The 21,468-nt window shown below is 41.1% G+C and overlaps 4 protein-coding genes across 5 annotated transcripts; 1 reads left to right on the forward strand and 3 right to left on the reverse strand.

Moving 5' to 3' along the window:
• Positions 1–253: 253 nt before the first annotated feature.
• LOC142366708 (sperm microtubule associated protein 2-like) lies at positions 254–7,672 on the reverse strand. Its single transcript, XM_075448664.1, has 6 exons — positions 7,541–7,672; positions 3,107–3,177; positions 2,962–3,023; positions 2,259–2,383; positions 1,185–1,350; positions 254–1,089 (listed from the first exon to the last, which is right to left on the reverse strand). The coding sequence occupies exons 2-6, from the start codon at positions 3,166–3,168 to the stop codon at positions 848–850; spliced, it is 657 nt and encodes a 218-aa protein (XP_075304779.1). The 5' UTR covers positions 3,169–3,177; positions 7,541–7,672; the 3' UTR covers positions 254–847.
• Positions 7,673–8,392: 720 nt separating this feature from the next.
• LOC142366364 (SH2 domain-containing adapter protein F-like) lies at positions 8,393–15,280 on the reverse strand. Of its 2 annotated transcripts, XM_075448225.1 has the most exons (8): positions 15,087–15,280; positions 13,358–13,607; positions 13,035–13,136; positions 12,664–12,826; positions 11,881–12,138; positions 11,613–11,784; positions 10,279–10,398; positions 8,393–9,598 (listed from the first exon to the last, which is right to left on the reverse strand). In XM_075448225.1, exons 2-8 carry the CDS (start codon positions 13,601–13,603, stop codon positions 9,412–9,414), a joined length of 1,248 nt encoding a protein of 415 aa, XP_075304340.1. In that variant the 5' UTR covers positions 13,604–13,607; positions 15,087–15,280; the 3' UTR covers positions 8,393–9,411. The 2 variants fall into 2 exon arrangements, with proteins under 2 accessions (XP_075304340.1, XP_075304341.1); XM_075448226.1 differs by lacking the exon at positions 13,035–13,136.
• Positions 15,281–15,576: 296 nt separating this feature from the next.
• yju2 (YJU2 splicing factor homolog) lies at positions 15,577–18,555 on the reverse strand. The gene is made up of 8 exons (XM_075447596.1): positions 18,424–18,555; positions 18,030–18,130; positions 17,366–17,510; positions 17,099–17,233; positions 16,831–17,012; positions 16,497–16,647; positions 16,164–16,335; positions 15,577–16,051 (listed from the first exon to the last, which is right to left on the reverse strand). The coding sequence occupies exons 1-8, from the start codon at positions 18,445–18,447 to the stop codon at positions 15,939–15,941; spliced, it is 1,023 nt and encodes a 340-aa protein (XP_075303711.1). The 5' UTR covers positions 18,448–18,555; the 3' UTR covers positions 15,577–15,938.
• Positions 18,556–20,245: 1,690 nt separating this feature from the next.
• On the forward strand, positions 20,246–21,346 carry LOC142366812 (cocaine- and amphetamine-regulated transcript protein-like). The gene is made up of 3 exons (XM_075448792.1): positions 20,246–20,408; positions 20,626–20,706; positions 20,910–21,346. Exons 1-3 carry the CDS (start codon positions 20,274–20,276, stop codon positions 21,015–21,017), a joined length of 324 nt encoding a protein of 107 aa, XP_075304907.1. The 5' UTR covers positions 20,246–20,273; the 3' UTR covers positions 21,018–21,346.
• The last annotated feature ends 122 nt before the right edge of the window (positions 21,347–21,468 follow it).

Raw genomic sequence — 21,468 nt, forward strand, 5'->3', positions numbered from 1 at the left:
TCTACAGCGATTACGCAACATGCGCTGCCTGCCAGCACACCTGCCCCGCCCCCCGCCTCCAGCCAACATCAGCTTGCGTCCTCTGGGAAGTCGTGCAAAGTTTCTGTCGAGGTTTTTTGAACGTGGATTTAATTCCCCTTTTATTAAGCCACGGTGATAAAGTAGGTTTCACGGCCAAAGCAAAACAAATGGCCCAAAGCTTAATCTGGATTTAGAGATACAATAATATGTTCACACGATTTAACTTCCGTTTCTCTTGGTGGTTCATTTTAATAATCTGTTGATGAGCTACAATTTCGCCGTGAGCTGACTCACTGGTGTCCCATGTTAACCATAACGAGGGGGAAAAAAACGAGACGGGAAGGATGCAATGTAACACAGGATGGAGAATGGCTCCAAACAATTAAGAATGTTTCCTTTATTTCACGGTCTAATAAGTTTTCAGTGACGAAGCAGTTTGTAAGCTGTCCATAATGGCACGCTTGATCCCACCTATTGCTTTTAAAATGAATATGCTGGAATGCCAATTATTTATGAAAACAATCATCAGGACACTAGCCACAGTGTAACAGACATCCCACTCCTCTTTATCCTGTCAAGATGTTTCTTTTACATCCATCTCCTGAATTCAAAAGTAGAAGTAAGCCAGTGGAGAAGATAAAGAAGGACACAAAATTAGGATCATGCTGGAATGTTTTGCTCAAGTGTCAAATCATGTAGCAGAGCAAATAATAAGCCTTTAACAAAACATTTCAATGGAAATGAACTTGATCTTATTGACACTGTGGGTAAGGAAACTGAAACAGTCCACATCTCTCCAGGCACAACATGGCTGGCATCATTCCTCCTACTTTGAGCTACATTTGCGAGGAAGAGGCAAACAGAGTTCTTTTATTCGAGGAGTTGGGGTGGCGGAGCGGGCTGCCCGGCTCACCATGTATGGGTCGTATCCTTCAAACAGAGCTTTCCTCTCTTTGGGACCGGAAAGGTCAAGAAGATTTTGGGTGGCTACATATTTTCTGGCAGCTCTGGAAACGGGCCAGCACACTGAACGCCCTCCTTCAAACTTGGGGTGGTCATGCTTTGGGGCTGGGAAGATAAAAGGAAACATGTTGGCTGTGAGTAAAACAATGAAACCTAAAAACAGGAAGTAATTATGTGAATGGGATAACCATATGACTTACTGGCAAGTAGCTCTGTGTGTGCGGAAGCTTTGGAGGTCCAGTGAGTTGTTGGTAGAAGTTTGTCTGCAGGTCTGCAGCTGGATCCCTCCTGAACCTGGCCTCTCTTCGGTTGGGCAAGCTGGCAAATCCGGGAAGAGGCGACTGCTGTCTGACTTCCTCTGCTCAACTACACTCATATGTCAGGTCACAAGATTGCATCAAACACAGAAAAGCACAATCTGAGTTACAGAGGCATACAAACATTTGTACACCTGCAATTAAAAGTTTTGTTCCCCTGATTGATTCAGGGGTTTGAAGATGATCTGCTTTACAACAGGCATAAAGTTGGAGGTCACACATGACTTTGTTCTCTTTAGTCCAGCCTTCTCAAAAGGTCTTTAGCAGTCATATGGGGTTTTTAAAATTTGCCTTCTGATCAATTTTTCTAAAACTTCTGAGGGATGTTTTTTTTGGTCATTCAGACCTCAACTTAACCTCCACTGCTCTTGGTAATTAAACCTAAATGTCTGGATGGATTGATCTGATGTTTGTGTTAGTTGCCATTTCTTAATTACATTACAAAGTGAAGAAATTACGATCGCACAACACTTTACACTCGATTGAAGGATCCCCCTGAGTGCCAGGCAGCTGCTCAGAGTCCATGGCTTCTGACCGAGGGGACTCTGTATCTTTTATTTTATTTTTCTATTTTGGTTTAGAATTTATATCACTTAGTCTTTCCTAATGATGAATGTAAAAAAAAGCCATAGCAAGTTATCTGAGGTCAGAGACCTTGGCATAAATGATCCGAGAACTCACACTTTGCATGGTGCTACTTCCCTTTCTTTCCACTCTAAAACACTACAGAGGAAAAACAACACACGGATCCTACTTAGAATATTAAAAATACACACGGCAGTTGTGTGCTTGTTGCACGCGTCACTAAACATTATGTCTTATGAGTATCAGCTCGCTCACTCTTCAGACTTTCTAAGTGTATGACCGCTGCACTTTTCTTACACAGTTAGCCACGGACTGCGGAAGCAATCTTTTACATTCACAGCAGTTTTTCAGGAAATTGTGTGCATTACTCACAGGGGCCAACAACAGATGGTCTGGCCGCCAGCCAGCTACAGGGGCCCGTGGTTGAGCCAGACTACACAGGCGTTTGGATGGCACAGCCCTGAGAGCCCGCTCACTCACCTCCCATGTGGGAGAAACTCTGAGGAAGATGAATAAAGTGAAACGGGGTAGATAGAGGTGTGGACAGAGATTACATAGGTGCTAGATAGAAATTAACGGGTAACTACAGAAGAAGATGAAAATCATAGGAGAGAAAAGAAGAGAGCAAGGCCTCACTACGAAGTAGTCAAAAGTCCAAAGGGTATCCAAAGAGATATTTTTTTTTCTTTAGCTTTTGCTTTATAATGATAATACTGTATAATACAGCATTAGAAACTTTGTTAGGCACAAAGGGATACAAGCGTAGAAATGTCTGACATGAAGAATTAAGAAACAGCTTGGTAACTGAATCATTTCGAACTAATCGATGTTGTGCAGAAGTGCAGAAAGGGCAAAACAATATCAGAAAACTCAGGAATGGTCACACAAGCGTTTCAAGGTGATATATTTACGTGGCTTGAGTGCAGAACTTTTTAGTTTTGCACAAGTCTAACCAACGAGGAGTTAACTCTGTGGGCAGCAGTAAAAACAAGGAAAATCAACGAGGCTGTTAAAAAACAGAGAAGAAGAAGAGAGCAGGTCTGCACTAAGAAGAAAAGTAAGAAATGTGCAGTACCTATTTTGGTGATGGATGCGGTCCTCTCTGGTGGCAGCTTATCCAGCCAGTAAACAGACCGCCTGGAAAACAGAAGAGGGGCTCGTTCAGAGACGGGAGGCAAAAAGACGAAAATGAGCAGACGGTGGTCTCAGTCAGGCCTTACCGGTCTGGATATCGGAGTTTGTCGGGTTTGGGCTGAGCGAGCTGTTGCATCCGAGTTGCCATGGAAACGATCTGAACCGACAGAAGAACACATTTTCACATTTCACAACCAAAGTTACAACAGCATGAAGTTTCACAAACACGGCAGCCTACCTAAACTACTGCAGTTGTTGATTGTGTGGTTTCTGATGTGAAAAAATGATACACGATAGTTGTCTGACGATAAAACATTGTTTACATGTTAAAGCTGGCTATCGGCTCTACACCTGAGATTGACAGAGATAAAATAGCAGTTTTGTATGAAGAAGAAGAAGAAGAAGAAGAAGAAGAAGAACTTTTATTTATATAGCACCCTTCACAGATAAAAATCACAAAGTGCTTTACACAGTAAAACAAAATCACCAAGATATGGATACAAAATAAAAGTGACATCGAGTCAATCAACTAAAAGCCTGTCTAAAAAAGAATGTCTTCAGCTGCTTTTTAAAAGAATCCACAGACTCCGCCTCACGAAGGGACACAGGCAGCTTGTTCCATACTTTTGGAGCAAAAGCCTGGAAAGACACAAGGAAGTCCTTGGGACCATGAGGAGGTTCTGGCCTGAGGACCGATGGGAGCAGCTGGAGCTGTAGGGACACAGCAGATCAGAGACATAGCTGGGGGTCTGCCCGTGCAGGGCTCTAAAAGTCAACACCAAAATTTTAAAATCTATACGAAATTTGATCGGCAGCCAATGCAAGGAAGATAAAATTGGCGTAATATGAGTCTGTCTGCTTGATCCTGTTAAAAGTCGAGCTGCTGCATTTTGGACTATTTGAAGACGATTTAAAACAGATTTGTTAAGACAAATAAAAAGAGAGTTGCAATAATCTAAACGTGAAGAGATAAAAGTGTAGCAGTCACAGTGCCGTGTGGATTAAGAGTTTTCAAACTTTGACAAAACCAACATTCCTGTGGGGGATGTTTACGTATGTGGATATAAACCAGATCTTCATTTTCTTTCCACAAAGGAAAAAGAGACAGAAACTGCCTAATTTACGTTAACCTTCTACCCTCTTAAGAGCTTTTGGGAGTGAAAAATAAGCAACAGACACTTGCCATAAAAACTGGAAAACTCGAATGAACAAAGGACCTTTCTGTTGGAGATGTTGGAGACCTCACTATCTTATCTTCACCATGAATCGAATTGACATATTAACACCCTCTTCCCCCAGAGAAAGAGACCAGATGGCTACATACGAACTGAGAAGACTTCACTTAGACTCACTTTTAGTCGAATCTTAAAACTATATCAAATGTGTTTGATAACCGTATACAATTTCTTTCAGGTTTCCAGCTTGATCACAAGACGCATATAGAGACAATTTGTACGATTCTGGCTTAAATATTGACAAAGAACTGATTTTGGTTGAAAATGCCCAACCTGCCTGATGGAACCACATTGCCCCCTAGTGGTCTGCAGTGTTGATTAGTTGAACATTTAAATCCCAGAGGACTCAGTAAAATGGACAAGATATATGCAACTATTAACTTCTAACGATGTCCCTTCGGTATCTATTTGGTATTTGTTTGGTATCCCCATTGTTAACACAGAAAATTAACATTGTGTGGTTCACTATTCATATGTCACGATTTCATAGATATTCATCTGAATTTTGAAAGTCATAATCATCAATTACGTTGTGTGTTATTTTGATGTCTTTATATTGCAAGTCTATGTTATATCTTTAATCTGCATATCTTAACAAGATGTAGTGTTTTCAGAATCACCGAGACAAATGTTCTATGAGACAGAGTTTCTCATCCAGAAATCCCCACGCAAAACAGATCATCTTACACAGTTCAGGCATATCATTGGCTGAAAGAGTAGTGTAAGCTTACGTCACGCCCCGCCTCCGAGAGTCAAAACCCGGAGCCCGCGAAAAACACTGCTCGCTCTCGCTCTCGTTTTCTGGCTCTCGCTTCAGGCGTCTTGTTTCTGGCTTCATGCCACTTGTTCCAGAAGAGTTCCAACCCAGAGTTTCAGAAGGAGATTTGAGCAGAGAACAGCTGCTCAGAGAGTTTTGGAGATGGTTTGAGCAGAAGAGAAGAGCTCACCAGAGTTTGGGAGTTTTCCCATAATCTCAGGAGAGAGCGGAAGGCCATGAGGATGACCGGAGGAAACCCTCCAGTGAGACGAGAAAGAAAGACCCGAACAAAGATAAGAACAGAATGAAGTTTTCCTACCCAGAAAGCCAACTCCAAGCAACCTTTTATTAATCTTCTGTGAACTTAAGTTCACTTCATCAGAGAAGCAACGGACCCACTGACACTCAGAAGATTCGATCATCTAACCACAGCCCTCGGCACCATCGTTCCCGTTTCCCGGTGAAAAGAAGCAACTGAGAAGTCCGCTAAAGTCAGCCACCGCAACCAGGAAGGCCCAGAGAGCGGAAGAGAAATCCCCTCGGACCCCGCGTGGCCGCTGCCGTGTTCCGAGCTGACTAAGCAGAACTTCAGCACAGTAAGACCGACCCGTTTTCACCTTAAAGTGGGTTTGATGGATGTCTCGAGGCTTTCACAGAATGATACATTAATCCGAAATGTCAGTATTTAGCGTCAAATAGTCAGCCAACCTCAACTATTTGAATACATCCAGTATCTCCCCATTCCCCATATTTTATTTTCCATTCACTAAGTGTTTTATATAATCACCCATATTCAATGCATCTCCTGTTTGTTTTAAAGGTTCATGTTTTGGTCATATCATTTTAATAAATAGTTCATATATCTATATATATGTTATAATCACAGATTGTGTCGTATGCTTTCTTTACGTAATGTCTGTCCAACCAAACGAGAACTTCACGAAAGTAGCGAGATATGAGACTGATTATTAATTGATTATTAATTGATTATTAACTGATTATTAATTTAACATACCAGGATCGTAAGATTTTAACAGTTTCCTACCTGACTGTAACGTAAAGTTAAAATATAGGTAGGTGGTGCCCTAAATTCGAGGTTTAAGATAAATCCTAATATTTGATAACCAATAACGCTACAAAAGCGTGAACAACAAGATTGGCCTTAACTTTGCAATATTTCTTAAATGATAAAAGCAGTTTTTTACTAAGTGTCTAGAATGGCAGTCAAGAGACAAAGACTGACCAAACCAGACACCAAGATTCCTGATGCTCGACTGAACGGACGAGCCCAGAGAACCGAGGTGATTCAGGACCAGGGGATTTTTTTGCTCTGGAGCAATGATCAGAGTCTCAGTCTTTTTACTATTTAACTGGAGGCAGTTTTCAGTGAGCCAGTTATTTATGCTTGAGAGACAATCCAATAGTTCAGACAGTTTGTGCAACTTTGACTCCTTAAAAGAAAAATACAATTGAATGTCATCTGCATAAAAATGATAGGAGACATTTTTTAAATGAATAATGACTTTGCCAGGAGGGCTGATGTACAGCAAAAACAAAATGGGACCAAGAATTGATCCTTGAGGGACACCATACTTTAAAGTAGAAACATCAGACATTATATTGTTTACACAAACTGTAAGAGCCATTCTTTTGCTTTATTGTTTTCATATTAGAGCTCCCTAAAATGTTTGTTAAGATTTAGATTAAGATTTTATATTTGAATTTGGACCAAACTTCGTTTCAAGCTGGACACTAATTGCACCTTGTTGTTAGTGTGGTGTCATAATTATTCCCTGTAGGTGGCAGCAAGAGTGGTACTTAAGATGGTGTGGTGACGCGGCCCAGGGGCTGCAGGGGTGCAAGGCGAAACAGTCATTGACCGTGAAGGTGGACGAGCCTGTGCGCGCGACTGTGCCAGCCTGAACGTGGCCTGTTGCATCAAGCCAAGCCAACCCTCATTGCATGGAACTGAACTCTACTTTTGTTTGTTATTTACAAGTTTACATTTACAAGTTTATGTTACCCTTTTTTGTTTATTAAACCAACCACTCATCATTAAGGAAAAACAATACTGTATCCTCGTCCTTTTACGCGTCAAGTCCATTGCATTCTCTGCAGTCAAGGAAGTGAACAAAATGGGAAAAGTTTAAAGAATAATGGAACAAAAGGAAACAAGGAAACTCAACCTGTTTTAATCACTAAAAAGTCCTTTTTGACAAATATGAGGACAACCACTTCAGGAGGGTATGCTCCGTTGCTCAAATCGAGTCAGACTTAATTAGTTCTGAGCAGAAAAAAACAAACAACTGATTCCAACACATTAACCTCAATTTGCAATACATGTATTTTTTTTTATTATTATTATTGTTATAATTTAACTTTCAGTTCAGTTGCACGTGGACTGTCTGAGACTGAGCTTCATACCTATTCCCCACAAGCAGATTTAAGGGCTGTTATACCTTTCAGCTCTTGTGTCAGCTCTGGAAGAAAAACCACACACATACAACTATATCCAAAAACAGTCCTACCACAGGTTCTTCTCCGTGTCAAAGTACCGCAATCATTCAATAAAGAGAAGAGAGAAAGTCCTGCCTTCTGCGGCCTGACCAACACCCAACAGAGACAGTGTTATTGTGCATCCCCATCCAGTTTAAGACCCAACATCGGCACCTGTAGTTGTTCTTCCCTTGTGGTGACACCGACACCTGTTGGTTGCTATGGTATCAAGTAACAGTACACCAAAGATTGTCTAAATCAATGGAGAGGGAGGATCCCACTCTCCAATCCCGCTGTTGGGGCACATTTACTACGAGGAGCAAATGACATAAAATGATAAAACAAACATCCACACTTTCTAAATCTCCTTTCCTGAACTGGGATGACGATCCTACAAAAATTTAGAATCCTGAAAACCACAAGATTTGTAGAAAAGGGGGCAGAATAAACTCTCCATCTTTACTGATTTATTCTTCTATTTTTGAGATAAAGGCATCATCATCGGCAATAATAAATACTCAACACAAGATAAAACTCATCACTGCAGGTATAATGATCGACAAACATTGATAAATAAACTCCTGCTGCTGCGTTTTAATGCTGAAATCCATCTGAAATTAATTCAAATGTCATAAGAGCCACATATTTGCAAAAGGAAAAATATTTTTGTTTCTGTGGAACATGGTAGGTAGTCATTAAATAGCTGTTTTTCAGTATTTAGCCTGGATGAGCCTGACTTGGTCTACCGATGATACCATAACTACCTCAGGTCTTGTGACTGAAGTAACCATTACTGCCTTCGTGTTGTTACAAAACTGAACGCAGAGCGTGTTAAAGAACAAGAAAAAATACAAACACACAAAGAATTTGAAAACAGACAACACCTTTATTTTGAGCCGACATTTGAAATCTTATAAAACAGCACAGTAAATAAACTACCAAAGCTTCTTTAATAATCAGGATCACAAAGCCACAAGCTTTAAGTATAATACTGTGATTATTATTATTCTATAAACAAGCACTGCAGGAGTCCGTTATAAAGTTAACAAGTCATGTTTGTCTGACAGTTTGTTCACGCCTTAACATGACAAACCGAGAACACTGAAGGGCACACATTCACAGGCCTCTGAGACACACACACACACAGATACCCCTTAGCCAAGATGGCCAGGGTTAATTATGTAGTGTTTGGTTCGTGTAGTAACAAATACTTAAAGGGAAATAACAGCGTTTGTAGCTACAGCTTTCAACTGCATATACAAACACCTACAGTACATCTAGTATAAATCCTCATACCCAACCTCCACCACTTTGTTTGACATTTAAGAAACTTTACATGAAAAACATGACCAGGGGGGCAATCGACATGAATTATTGGCACGAGCCAAAACTTCCTCAAAGATCCCCTAATGGTCTTTTCAGTGTCTTGGCCTTACAGTTCATCTCGTGTTCAACTCTGCATGACCGTGGAAGAAAAAAAGAAGAAAGAAAAGGAAAGGAAACAAATCTCCATACAGTAAAATATAAATCTGAAACTGTCTCAAAACGCATCAAGACTGTATTTGGTTGTTCTTTTACCTACATGTACTTAGCTAACAATATCATTAACAAGGGTCGCTGATTCTCGGGAGTCCGTGTCATAAAGCAACGCGGGGCTTTCAGTGACGATACCGTTTCACAGGTTCATGAGGCACCGAGCTCTCTTGTTAAGCTGCCAGTGTAGCTCCTGGGATTGTGGTAAAGAGGAAAAGTGGCACCAAACAGCCCAATCTCATTAAAGCAGTGCATGTAGCACAGCGGAATGGCAGTGAAAAAAGCATGTGGGATAAGGGCAGAAATACGTAAATGTTGAGTATATATTGTTGTCAGTAGCACCAGGAGAAACAGTAAGTGTGCATCAGTGTCAGAGGGTCTGCACTATGACAGGATACAGCAGGGACATGTGCTCTGCTCCTCTGATCGGCAGCTTGTGGGTGGTATAGTTATGGATGACCTCGGGGATGGTGGCGAAGGGAGGACTGTTCTCCCCAAGCACGAAACGCCCGTCTGCCAACTGGGTGAACTTCATGTGCATGAAGCCATTGCAGCTCCTGACAGAGAGAGATGGGACAGGTGAGTCAGTGGGACATTTACAAACAACACAGTGCGACATGAGAAACTCAACGACGTTTCAAGTAAATTCATCTATCCCCGTCCCGGAAGAAGCGTGTGAAATTTATGTTTCTGGAAAACACAAGGCAGCGCGAATACTTCTGGGAACAAAGAAGACCAAATTCTATGTTCCTCTGCCCCCGGTGGCTTTGGTTTACACATGAATTCATTTGCAAGGTTAATTTTGCCCAGAGTGGAATCACAACAGTACGTCCATTGAATGTAGCCAAAATATGAAAATTATTTTTTTGTACAGCTGTGAGATTCAGAGCAGTTACCAGCAGGAGCGCAACCCATTTAGAAACAGCTGCTTTCATGAAGGTTGTCATAAAGACTTGAAGAACACTCAGAGGAAAAAAAAAAAGGGGGTTAGGTGGGAAACGGCACCATGAACTTAAGTGAGTGGAGGGAACAGACAGGAAAGTGTGAAAGATTAAAAGCTGCTTCAACGCTCAAACCTGACTACATCGTCTCAACGCCCACAGACTGGAACAGCACTCAAATGAAGGAAAAAATGTATCATGTCATCTTTTAAACAATTCCCCTGAGGCAAATTCCAATGCTACTTCAAATTAGACAACGGCGGGGGTGTATCAAAGTTTAAGCAGGAGGTGTGTACCTGAGGGACAGCGAGTAGTCGTTCCGGCAGGTCTGGCTGTTCCTCACCAGGTAGGAATTCTCCTTGCACAGAGTCAGCAGAGACTCAGCCTCTGAGCGGCTCAGGGCTCCATGGTACCACCTGCAGGCACCCAGGAGGAAACACGACAACAAAAAGACAGATTTATTTTGATTTAACTAGGTTTCCTCTGCTGTTTGAGGCTATGGCTGCATCTTTCTGCACTCCCGCTGAGGTCTAAGGCACAGAGCAGATAGATACATTAAGCCTGCATCACTCTTCCCTGAGCTCGCTCCACCAACACCCGCCTCCTCACAGGAAACTGAAGCTGCATGAATGGTTAAGTTGGAATGTTGCTTATGAACAGTAACAATTACTCCTGTGGCATGACATAAAGTCAAATGTGAGATGACTGAGACAAAAAGGCAGAAATCGAGCACTGGGAATACTTGACCGATCAGAAATGTTTCGCACTGAAAGCCCCTCCCCAAAGATTCGAGGTAACCTCTAAAAAACAACCTCCCCAAACATTTTCTGTGGTAGAAACTTGAACGCAGTTTTTCTAGAGAAGATAATTGTTTTGTATATGTGATTATCGTCCATCGACTCTTCTGGGCTTTCACATGCACGAGCCTACAACTAACCGGTGGAGTGACATGCTGTTTATAAAGTTATTTTGTAACGTCCCCATGCCAGTAATGTGAGAACCATGCATATGGTTTTGATGGTAAGGCTTGTGACTTTATTGTCGGATGGTTTATAAAGTGGTGTGACGTTTCTGCAGTGTGCAAGTTGTTGTTTTACGTGGAAGGGTTAGCAGTTGCCCCTTAGCCACCACGTATTAGCCTCGCATGACAGGCTGCGCAAACTCCACACAGGGAGCGCAGATTTGCACCTCTCTGTGTCCTACTGTCAGTATTTGACAACCTCTAGCAATGGAAACGCGCTTCAAATGCCCCGGAGTTCCCCTTTAATATCAACTATACAAACAAGAGAGTTTTTATAATGAGACAAATACTCAAAACAATCTAAATAAAACAAGCACTGTACTAAGATAGAAATATAGAAGAAGATTACTTCTATGGTTACTCAAATCTGTCCTTGCTGAAACTTAAAAGGTAGCAAAAATGATCGGAACCTTAAAAAAAATAATAATAAAAATCAAAACTTCAGAACACTACAAACGTATTTGACTTTGGACTAAAAGAAAAAAGCTTAATTTTTTGCGAGATATATTACTTTCAGATGAGCCAGCAACACGAAAACAAAGATGGAAAAATGGAAAAACCATTTGAAACACTCTCGCTATCTCTTAACATTGCAGATGTCAGACTTACACTTGCTTCTCCAGAGGCAGAAACGGATCCACTCTCTCCCCCAGGAGAGGAGGAGTGTCGCCAACAAGACGGAGTGTAGTTCTGTCCGATGTGGATGTAGTGCCCGTCTTGGCAAGTCTGGTCTGTTCCGTTTGAGCTCGTGAGCGCTCCCTTTCTGCCCCTTCAAACTGAACTATAACCAGACAGAGAGAAAAGAACAGGTTTGCTTCAAATACCTGAGTTTAAGGAGGATTTATCATGGAACTGTCATAGCATCGAACCAGTTTACCTGCTAGAGCTTTAGAGATGTTGTCCTTCTTCCACTCCCAGGGTTGGTCGTATTCATCAGCCGGCCGCTCATCGTCCTGAGGCAGCTTGCTTTCCCTGCTGTCTATCTGGCCCAGTCCACCCTCAGCCTTTAGAGTTTGCTGCTGTGCTGGTGGAGCAGCTCGATGGTGGTGACGGCTCCTCTCCTCATAAGGGTTATCATATAACTGGCTGCCATCTCCACTCCCAGATCTGCTGGTCATTACGCTGTGTTGCAATTCTGCACAGTGAATGATGAATAAATAGCTGCCGAGTCGAAGTGACAGGCACTACAATAGTATGGTTCGGTTAAATTTGAATCAAAACATGCAACCGTAAATTCAGGCCAAATTAAATCTGTGCACTATTGGTAGCAGGAGGTATTCAAGATCTTTTGATCAAGTTTGTGTTAAAAAAGAAAAAAAGAAAAAAAAAAGCCCTCTTTACATCAGATCAGCATGTTCTCAGACAAATGTTTGTTTTTACAACATCTGACACAATCACCTCAACGTCAAATTTGAGCCTCATTTCAACAACTCACACTGTTCTTCTGCAACTTGTCATAAAATTTGAAAATATGTAATGAATGAAATGCCAAACTGATTTTTAGCCTGGTTACCATACTCAATATACAGCATGTGAAAATATGGTTGAGGTAACTTTTCACTTCAGTAGATATTATGCCGCTGTCTAGGCTTTTATAGAAAGCAATATGCTTTATTTTGATCCAGGCCGACTTCTAAAAGACAAATCTCTCTTAGTAAACCTGAAATAATCCGCTGTGCCTCGAATGGCTCCATGTAGCTGCAGCAGTCTGTTGGTGCGGATTTGGGCTCCCGGTTTGGTCTGGTTCTTGGGTCTGGACGTGCATCAAATGGATCAGAGTAGTCTGTGTCCGCATCTGTTGCTGCCGGGGCAGAGGGAATCACCTTGGTTGGGAAGCAAACAAAAGGCATCGTACAAAATAAATGCGATAACACATGGGACATATTTGAGTTGAGAAAATGAGCTCGAGCCACAACAGTGGTCATGAGGGCGAGCGAAAAACTGAAATACAGGTGAATGCATGAGAAGGGGAAAGAGTCAACAGAGAAAGTGAAGGAGAAAATGAAGCCGGAAAAGAGTAACAATGCTTACAGGCTCTTCTTGAACAGTCACAGGACTCAAGGGAATTTTACAGCGCCCAAACTCCTGAGAGTCCACTTTAATTAGTCTGTGTTTTGGAGACACGGCTTTCACCTGAACATAGCACATGCGAATAAAACAATTTCAATGCCAAAAAGAAATTGCATATTTCCTCTGGAACATAAACACATGAAAATGGCTCAGTGAAAACTCAAGTTTCCACTCTCCAAAAAAAAAATAAATAAATACATTATGTGGTGAGATATGGTATTTGGGATATATGGAACAAAAACAGACAAAGCACATGCATGAATGTAAACACCCGCATGTCATACCTCCACGCCATTAGGCAGCGCTGAACCAAATGCAGGGAAAGAGGGAAGGCTCACTGTCGCGCTACAGGAGCTGAAACCACCATTCTGGTGCTCCTTATCAGAGTGTTGGTAGGGATCCTCGAAGTCCAGCTCCTTCTGAGCTCTGTAGGCCCTCAAAATCGCACTTTCGGTGTAATCTGGCCTCGGGGGCTGTGGAGGATCGCGCCTGCTGCCAAAATTTAGGTAGTCCTTCAGCCACTTTGCCATGGATCTGGATGAAGTGTACACAGATTGTATGGAGGTTTAGGAGGGCATAATACTGAAATGTTCAGTGAAAAAAAAAAAAAGAGAGTTATCACAATTTTGGCAGTAAAATAAACTATTTATGAATGCCCTACCGCAGGCCTGGCTTCAGGGTTGGCCCTGCTATTCTACCTAGAGCTATGGCAAGATAGCCTTGTTTTTCAGTCTCTACCTCATAACAGAGGTTTTTCCAGAGTGCACTTAAGTCTTGTAAGCGGGGATTAATTTGCCTCAGGAGACAGGGACAAAGTAACTAGTTCCTGAGATCACACAGGCACTTAAGCCCCTCCACTACAGTTACCGCCGCAAATGGTAGAGTCTTGTTCAGTGGGGGTGGGGCGTAGGAGGAGATTGATGAGCAGCACACCATACCATATCTTTGGTAATGTTTACACAAGTGTTTTGTGTTACAGAGAGGAAGAGAGATTATCACTCAGCCTTCCAAACCTAGCTGAAGGACACATTAAACATAAATACATTTGTGACAGAAGTGACGTTCTTCCAAAGTGTGCCTGAAATGAGTCTTGGAGATAGACGGGGCGCTCAGTCATTTATGAGAGAGCACAGAGTGAGATGTTGCTGCCCTGCAGGGAAAGGAGCCAGCTGAGGTGGTCCAGGTATATGTTCGGGGTGGCTTCTGTGCACCTTCCAGGTGAGCCGCTTGTTCTTGTAGGAGATGCTGGGGTAAACCCAAGACTTGCTGAGAAGTTTATGACTTCTGGCTGGCTTAAGTGCTCCAAGTGTCCCTCAGCAGTGCTTTGGAAGGTGGCCAAAGTGAGACGGATGGAGAGAGGCCTGGGCATCTCTGTCTAAAAACCACTGCCCCTTTAACCACGACCAGGACAACCGACAGAAAATGGATGGAAAGAAAGTCAATAGTGTTTACTTAGCTCAATTTAGGCTGTTTGTGGTGGTTTAAAGACACAAATTCATAATTATAGGATTAAGAACATCTAATCTTGTGCTGCCGCTAGATACCAAACATTTATGGTACAAATATTAACACTTTTCACATAAAAAAAAAGAAAGAAAAAGGAACAGGTCAAGGTGTATCATCCAATCTTTGTCAACTGTGCTCAACAATCCAGTAAAATCAACAAGAAAATCCATCCTCATCACCACCATAATCTTTTCTCCACGATAAAGCAGAGAGGCGGTTGTTGTAACTTAAAATCAGTTAACGTTAGCCGGCTAACTGAGCAGTAGCTACTTAGCATCGGTGGTAATTTGAGAGGTTTGAATATGTTACTTCTTCGTAACGGTGGGATAAAGGCAACGATTCCTCCCCAGCTATCAGCTTCAAACTAAATAATTGACCCTGAACCTCTTATCCTGTTTAATTTTTTTTAATGCTATCAGTTTAGAAAGTTATTCGTGCAACTGACGACCCCCATTCAATAAATACGTTTAAGCTAAGCTACGGCTAACGTAAGTCTCTTTAGCTCACCCTCTTTCTTTGCATTTACGGTTCCCCGTTGCATTTATGTTTGTCTAGTTAGTTATCATCCGGTGTTTATCTTTAACGCTATCCGGAAAAAAAATAAAGAAAAACGTCTAGAAAAGTAGCCTTTGGGCCAAGCTAGTCGTAAGCTGAAGTGACCCGTGAAGCAGCTGTCTGCTCCCGACACAACACTCACCATCACAGGCGACTGGCTTAAAGGGGAGTGCTGAGGTATTTTTTTAGTGGGTCGACATTAAAGCTCAGTTTCTTCTCGTCTGACTACAGATGATTCTTCTCCGTCCACATGTTTCCTCACTATCATAATCATACCCACTTCTGAACTTGCTTATGGCTTCTACACATATTAAACTGTTAAATTGGCTTTTTTAGATAGTTAACTAAATTTAAAAAAAAAAAAAATGAAAATATCAATATAAATCAAATATCCAAACAAAAAATTGATTTCATAAAATGAAATATCACACTTTCAACGTCGTTATTTTCACATATTCCACCTTTTTAATTTCCGAGATATGTATAATCCTTTGGAGGGGCAGATAAATCACTGAATTTACATTTAAGGTGTGAATGTTGACATATATGTCGGGAAAAAAAAATTCAAACGAGCTGCACAACTGGATGGATAAAGAGTTCAACACACTTTAATAAACACTAAAATATGCAGCTGAATTTACAAGGTAAATTTGCTTTTTAAATGTGAAAATCAAACTTTACAATTATTTCACCATTAAATTCTCATGACCAGTTTTCAATTTCTGCGCAGCCATGCAAAAAGGTCCAGGCAACCGTGTTCCCATCTGTAACATTTCTACAGTTGTGTTTCACTTTGGGCCGCCATCATTCGCTGTCATCGCTGTCACTGTCTGAATATGCCCCCAGCAGGCTCAGAGATGATGACCCATTTTGTGTGGCGCTGGGTTTAGAGGCATCACTCGTTGAGGTCTTTAAATCTGAAAAAAATTCATGTTGACTGGGCCTTCCAAATCAAAGAAAACTTTTGATTGAGGAAATTGGCAATCAATTGCCATTGATTGACTTCCTGATTAAATGCTGATGTGTTACCAGTCTGTGAGGTGGGACCAGCAGTCGCCTCTTCTGGAGCGCTTTTGTTGACAGCCACTGCTGATCTCTTACGCACCACCAGGGAGCCAAGCGTCCCTCTGACCCCCAGTGTCCCGACACTCCTCTCCCAGCTCTCCACCTTGGTCCTCTTCACTCCTCCAGATGAGGCTCCCTGCGGAAAGACAGAATGAAACAACCGCGGTGTATAATAATAGTAAATGGTCTACACTTGCAGATGTGCATTTTAACTTTAAGGGTTTTTCTCATTTGCACAAGCATTTCTACAGAGCTTCTTATAATATATATGCACTTGTTTCAAAAATCTAAGCAAACCTGTGCCTCAGCTGGTTTGTCAGTGGTGAGGATATCTGTTGGTTTGTCTGTCTTGGACATCTTCGACTGGCTGCTGCTGCACTCTTCCTCCTTTTCTGAATCTGAGTCAGAGTCTCTGAGTCTTTTCACCAGAGCACGCTCCAACATCTCTCTGAAAAATAACATTTTAACTTGGTGTTAACATCTATATAGATATAACACTAAAGGCTAGATGCTGTTTTAAAATAAGTGCTGAACTGATCAAATGACAGATTTTTACTTATACATGCAGCAGACTTGAGTCAGTACAGTTTTACACTTTGCCATTATTTTTCCGGGACTCTTGCTCACTCACTTTGTCTCACGCTCATCCTCTTCTTTTATCCTTTCCTTCTCTCTCTTCTCCAGCTCTCGGTATTGTTCAATCATTCCCTCAAAGTCCACTTTAGCCTGCCTTTGGTTCAGCTCCTTCAGTTCCTGGAGATTCTCCAGAACCTCCATCTCCATCTTGGAATCCTTTGTGCGATTCTCCAACACCTGGTGGAGGATAATGGGGAACCATTATTTATATTCTTCTACTGCCAATCTAAGTAAGAAGAGTAATTAGCTTTTAAAACACAGACCTTCATCGGGTTGTTTAGTTCCTCTTCTTCTCTCTCCAACTGCACTCTCTTCTCCTCTTCCTCAAGGAGTTTCTCTGCCTGGAAGTTTCTTGTTGCACCGTGCTCCATGGCATAGTCCGTGTTCTCTGGGTCAGTCTATAATCTCAACAAGAAATACTAGAGCGTGAGGAATTGATCTTTTTCACATTGCAACATAGTTGGAGCTTATGACAAAAATTTGATAAGATAATAATAAAGAGAGCAAATAATCAGAGCATTAACTCTCACCTTAAATGTGATCTCAGCAAGACATCGAGTACATTTGATGTAGAAACGGAAGATTGGCAGTCCCATGTAGAGCTCGTTCTGAACAGTCTCTTTACGTGCATTGAACTTTTTGCCCTTGTAGATGTACTCACCACATGTTTTACACCTGTACATAAAGAAAGAGGTTATGTATTCTCACAACTCACCAAGAAGTTAAAAATCATTAATAAAACCATGAACCAATGAACACTTTAACAGATTATACATATGCAGGAAATAAATCTTCCCATTTTGAAAAGGTTTTGTGTAAGATTCAGTGATGTTTAACTGTAAGGTTTCTAACTGTAACCAACTGGATTTAACCAGACCTGCAGAATACATCAGCGTGGCAGTTGTACGTGTAAACAGCCTTCAAGTGTTTTGTGTCTCTGTGTATGTTTGTGTCATTAGTTTACCCTTCAAACAGACATCTGGTGCTATACTGCAGTCGGCTTTTAATATAATACTTGAATCATGATCTCAGTTAAATTACTTTCAGCTGTTTCCACATATGAATATCTAAGAATTTCATGAAAATGTGCTGAGAATTAGGTTGGGGACTGACAGCCCTGTTAAACCGGAGAAGCATAATTTACCCACATAATCAAACAACATTCACTTGCACAGATAGATGAGACAGACATACCTCATGTTGAATGGAGCCATCAATCTAACCACATACTGACGATCTTTGGGGAGTTTAAGCTTGGGGATTTTGGATGGATCGAAATCTGGAGGGTAGTATTTCTGTGGGAAGCAAAGTTAGCTGTTGAGTGCCCCAAGTAAACACACCAAGGAATAATGCATTGACTTGTGAATAAAGACATTTCCCTTGAAATACAGCTGGTAAATAAGTTAGGATGCAAATTAACTACTTAGTTAGTTTTTAGCTCATCTACTTAAAAGCTGCTAAACGTTACAACACACCAGTTAGCATCACAGCTAACAGCAACTTGCGTTTAGCTTCGTATCTTAACAATCTGTCAACCTCTTTTAAATTAGATTAAATTGGAGGCCATTGTTGGCGTTCATTTACTTACATTCAATACTTTTCTTTCAGACATTGTTCCTTTAGCTGGTAAGACAAATTAAAGAAAGCAACGCTAAAATATATAGCTCAAAAGCTACTTCACAACACTGCTGGTACGTTGCACTTTAAACTTCCGGTCGCGTAGTGTGTTCACTTCCGACCTTAGAAATGTGCTGCTGCCCCCGCGCGGAATTAGGGAGTAACTACACAGCAGTGACACCCTTGGATTTCATCTGCACCATTCAGAGCATCCTCATGAATAAATAAAAAGCAGTTTTATAACCCTAAAATCAAAATCTTTTAGTAATAGATACAAAATTATTTTCACAAGAACAGTAAAATTATAAATACAGACTTTTTTTGTTTGTTTGTGGAGGTGCTTTGTTGTCTCTGGTGCCTGAGGATAAAATATAGGATACCCTGTCTCCAAACTTTCATTTTAAGTTATTACGTGCCCAAATCAATAGAAGAGAACATCATCTTCAAATAGGTAAAATGAAGAGCAGCATGAGTGAAGAGCTTGATTGTAATAACTGCAGTTCACATTTTGTATGCAGGGGAAATATGATAAACTGCAGAATGTGATGCTGTAACAACCCAAATCAGAAAGAGAATCGCAGAATGATTCACACCTAATCAGTTATCATTCATAAAAACGAATTGGATCCCCTAGAAGCCACAAGGTTCCTAAGAAATTCATTTGGAAATGGAATTTTAAATGGAAAAGATATGAAGTTATACAGTACAGTGCCATAAAATGTGTTTGAGAGGAAAAACATTGCCTATCGATATATCTGCAAATGAATGAATAATGTAGCTTTTTTTGTGACAAAAAACAACAACAACACAGTTTCAAAAACATATAATTCAATTGCTTTGATTCAGCCTTATTGAGTCAAAGCTTGACCTCTGCCGTCAGTTGCTGTCTGCTGTAATTTTCTCTTCTCTTATATAGAGACAATAAAAGAGCTCATGACCTGTGCGTTGGCCTCTGATGTGCAGTGTGAAGTGTCTCTGACATGGTTTGGTGTGCACACACAAATCTGTCTGCTAAACGTACCTTTATTGCCTTTGGGTGGGGTTGCGGATTGGAGTGGTGTTAAGGTTATCTCAGTGGAAGGAAATTGGATCTTGATTACAGATTGGTGTCAGTGTGCATTGACCTGAGGTCTGATTTCAGGTTTATTTAAAGCAGGACCATTAGTCATTGGGCAGAGAATAGAGGAAAAGAAAGACGAAAGCTCTGTGTTCATAAAAAAGAGCTTACAAATCTTTGAGATAAGATTTGATAAATATACCCAAACCATGCAATGCCTTTATTATTTAGATTTGATGGTTCCAGATTCAGATACAATTTGTGCTTTGTGAAGCTCGTATGCATGTGTTGAGCTCTCACTCTGTTTCTGACACATCAAAATGACTCATCAATGAGTCAAAAATACAGTGTGTTTAACTGAGAGGACTAAATGTTCACACAACTTAGTCGGAAATGTTAAAAAGGGACAATTTGGAGGGAAGCCTAGAGGGTTTACCTTAAATAGATTGGAAAATTGTAAAGGGTCAAAACTTCTATCCTGAGTTTATATTGTTCTTACAAATAAGCCAAATGTTAATCCATTTTTAACCAGTGTGGTTTTCATCCAATCTGAGGCCATCCTGTCAAAGATGCAAAGGTGTCCAGCAGTGTCATGCATGTCAGAGTTTCTATGAATATTTCAGAGGTTGGCTGATGTCAACAGCCTCTGTAAAGCACCTATAAAGGGAGCGTCTATGGGCTGGAGACTGTCCACAGAAAGCTTACCTCCCACTATTTTCCGCTTCGCTGTAGAAAAGGACTCCGCCTGTTCGTGATTCAGCACCATGGTCAGCGCGCGGACTCTTCTCCTCACGGTCATCTGCTGCTGCGCCCACCTGTGGCTCGTTCCAGCTGAGGACTCCTCGCTGGAGACGCGCTCAATGGATTTCTCCTTGAAAGCCCAACAGGAGAAAGACCTGGTGAGAGATATGTGGGGTGGATGGTGTACTGTAGAACGTTGGTAGAAAACAAGATATTTTGAGAGAGCAAACAAGATTTAACACACATGTACTAAACTGCCTGAGATGTTGACCTAAACTTGAAGTTGACATATTTACCCTAAACAAATGTTAGTTTCTTTAGAGACAGACAAAAGGGGGGATGTCGAACGTTTATCGTGGAATGCTTTTCTTTAAGATCGACGCTTTACAAGAAGTTTTGCAAAAGCTGAGGAGCAAAGAAATGCCTCTAGAGAAGAAGCTTGGCTGGTTGCCTTCAGTAAGTAAAACATGCACCACATAAAGTGCTCCATTACTTCCAAGGACAACGCATGAATGCAAGAAATGTAGAGGATTTGGGGGTTGTCAAGCACACTCTGAACGCGTATAAGCTGCGTACTTCATTTTAGACCGATGACGATACAAAGTAGTTAAATTTCCGCTAAATTTGCTGTTTATTGTATATCACATCTATCATTTCAGTGTGACGCAGGGGAGCCGTGCGCCGTGCGTAAAGGTGCGCGTATCGGCACGCTGTGCAGCTGTCCCAGGGGGACATCCTGCAACTTCTACGTCCTCAAATGTTTGTAAACGAGCTTCAAGAAATAGAGTTTCACGTGTTAAAGAAGTGAAGAAACTGAAATTCTGAATGTGGACAGGAAAACTTAAAATGTGATTTTTCTTCTTTTTTTTTTTTCAACCATAAACTGTTCCATTAGACGTAATGTGCACCCACTTGTCTTTGTTTATCCGCTCACGAAGAAAGTAATGCGTGTGTGGGTTGGTGGCTGTTGAATATAAATGCTGTTTTTAATTGTTCATATCTTTATCTTTGTTTATTACGTGTATCTATTCTGGAAACTATTGTCTGGGACAGGTTTCTAAATATGTTTATATGAGGTGAAAAAAAAATCAATAAATTAACTTTTAAAAATCAAGAGTCTGGTGCTGGCTTCTTGTTTAATTATTCTAAAAGGGGATATTTTCCAGGGAAAACAATAGTATGAAATGTACATAATATACATCACGATGACCATATTTG

The sequence above is a fragment of the Odontesthes bonariensis genome, chromosome 17 (genome assembly GCF_027942865.1).
Source record: "Odontesthes bonariensis isolate fOdoBon6 chromosome 17, fOdoBon6.hap1, whole genome shotgun sequence".
In the NCBI taxonomy this organism is placed as follows: domain Eukaryota; kingdom Metazoa; phylum Chordata; class Actinopteri; order Atheriniformes; family Atherinopsidae; genus Odontesthes; species Odontesthes bonariensis.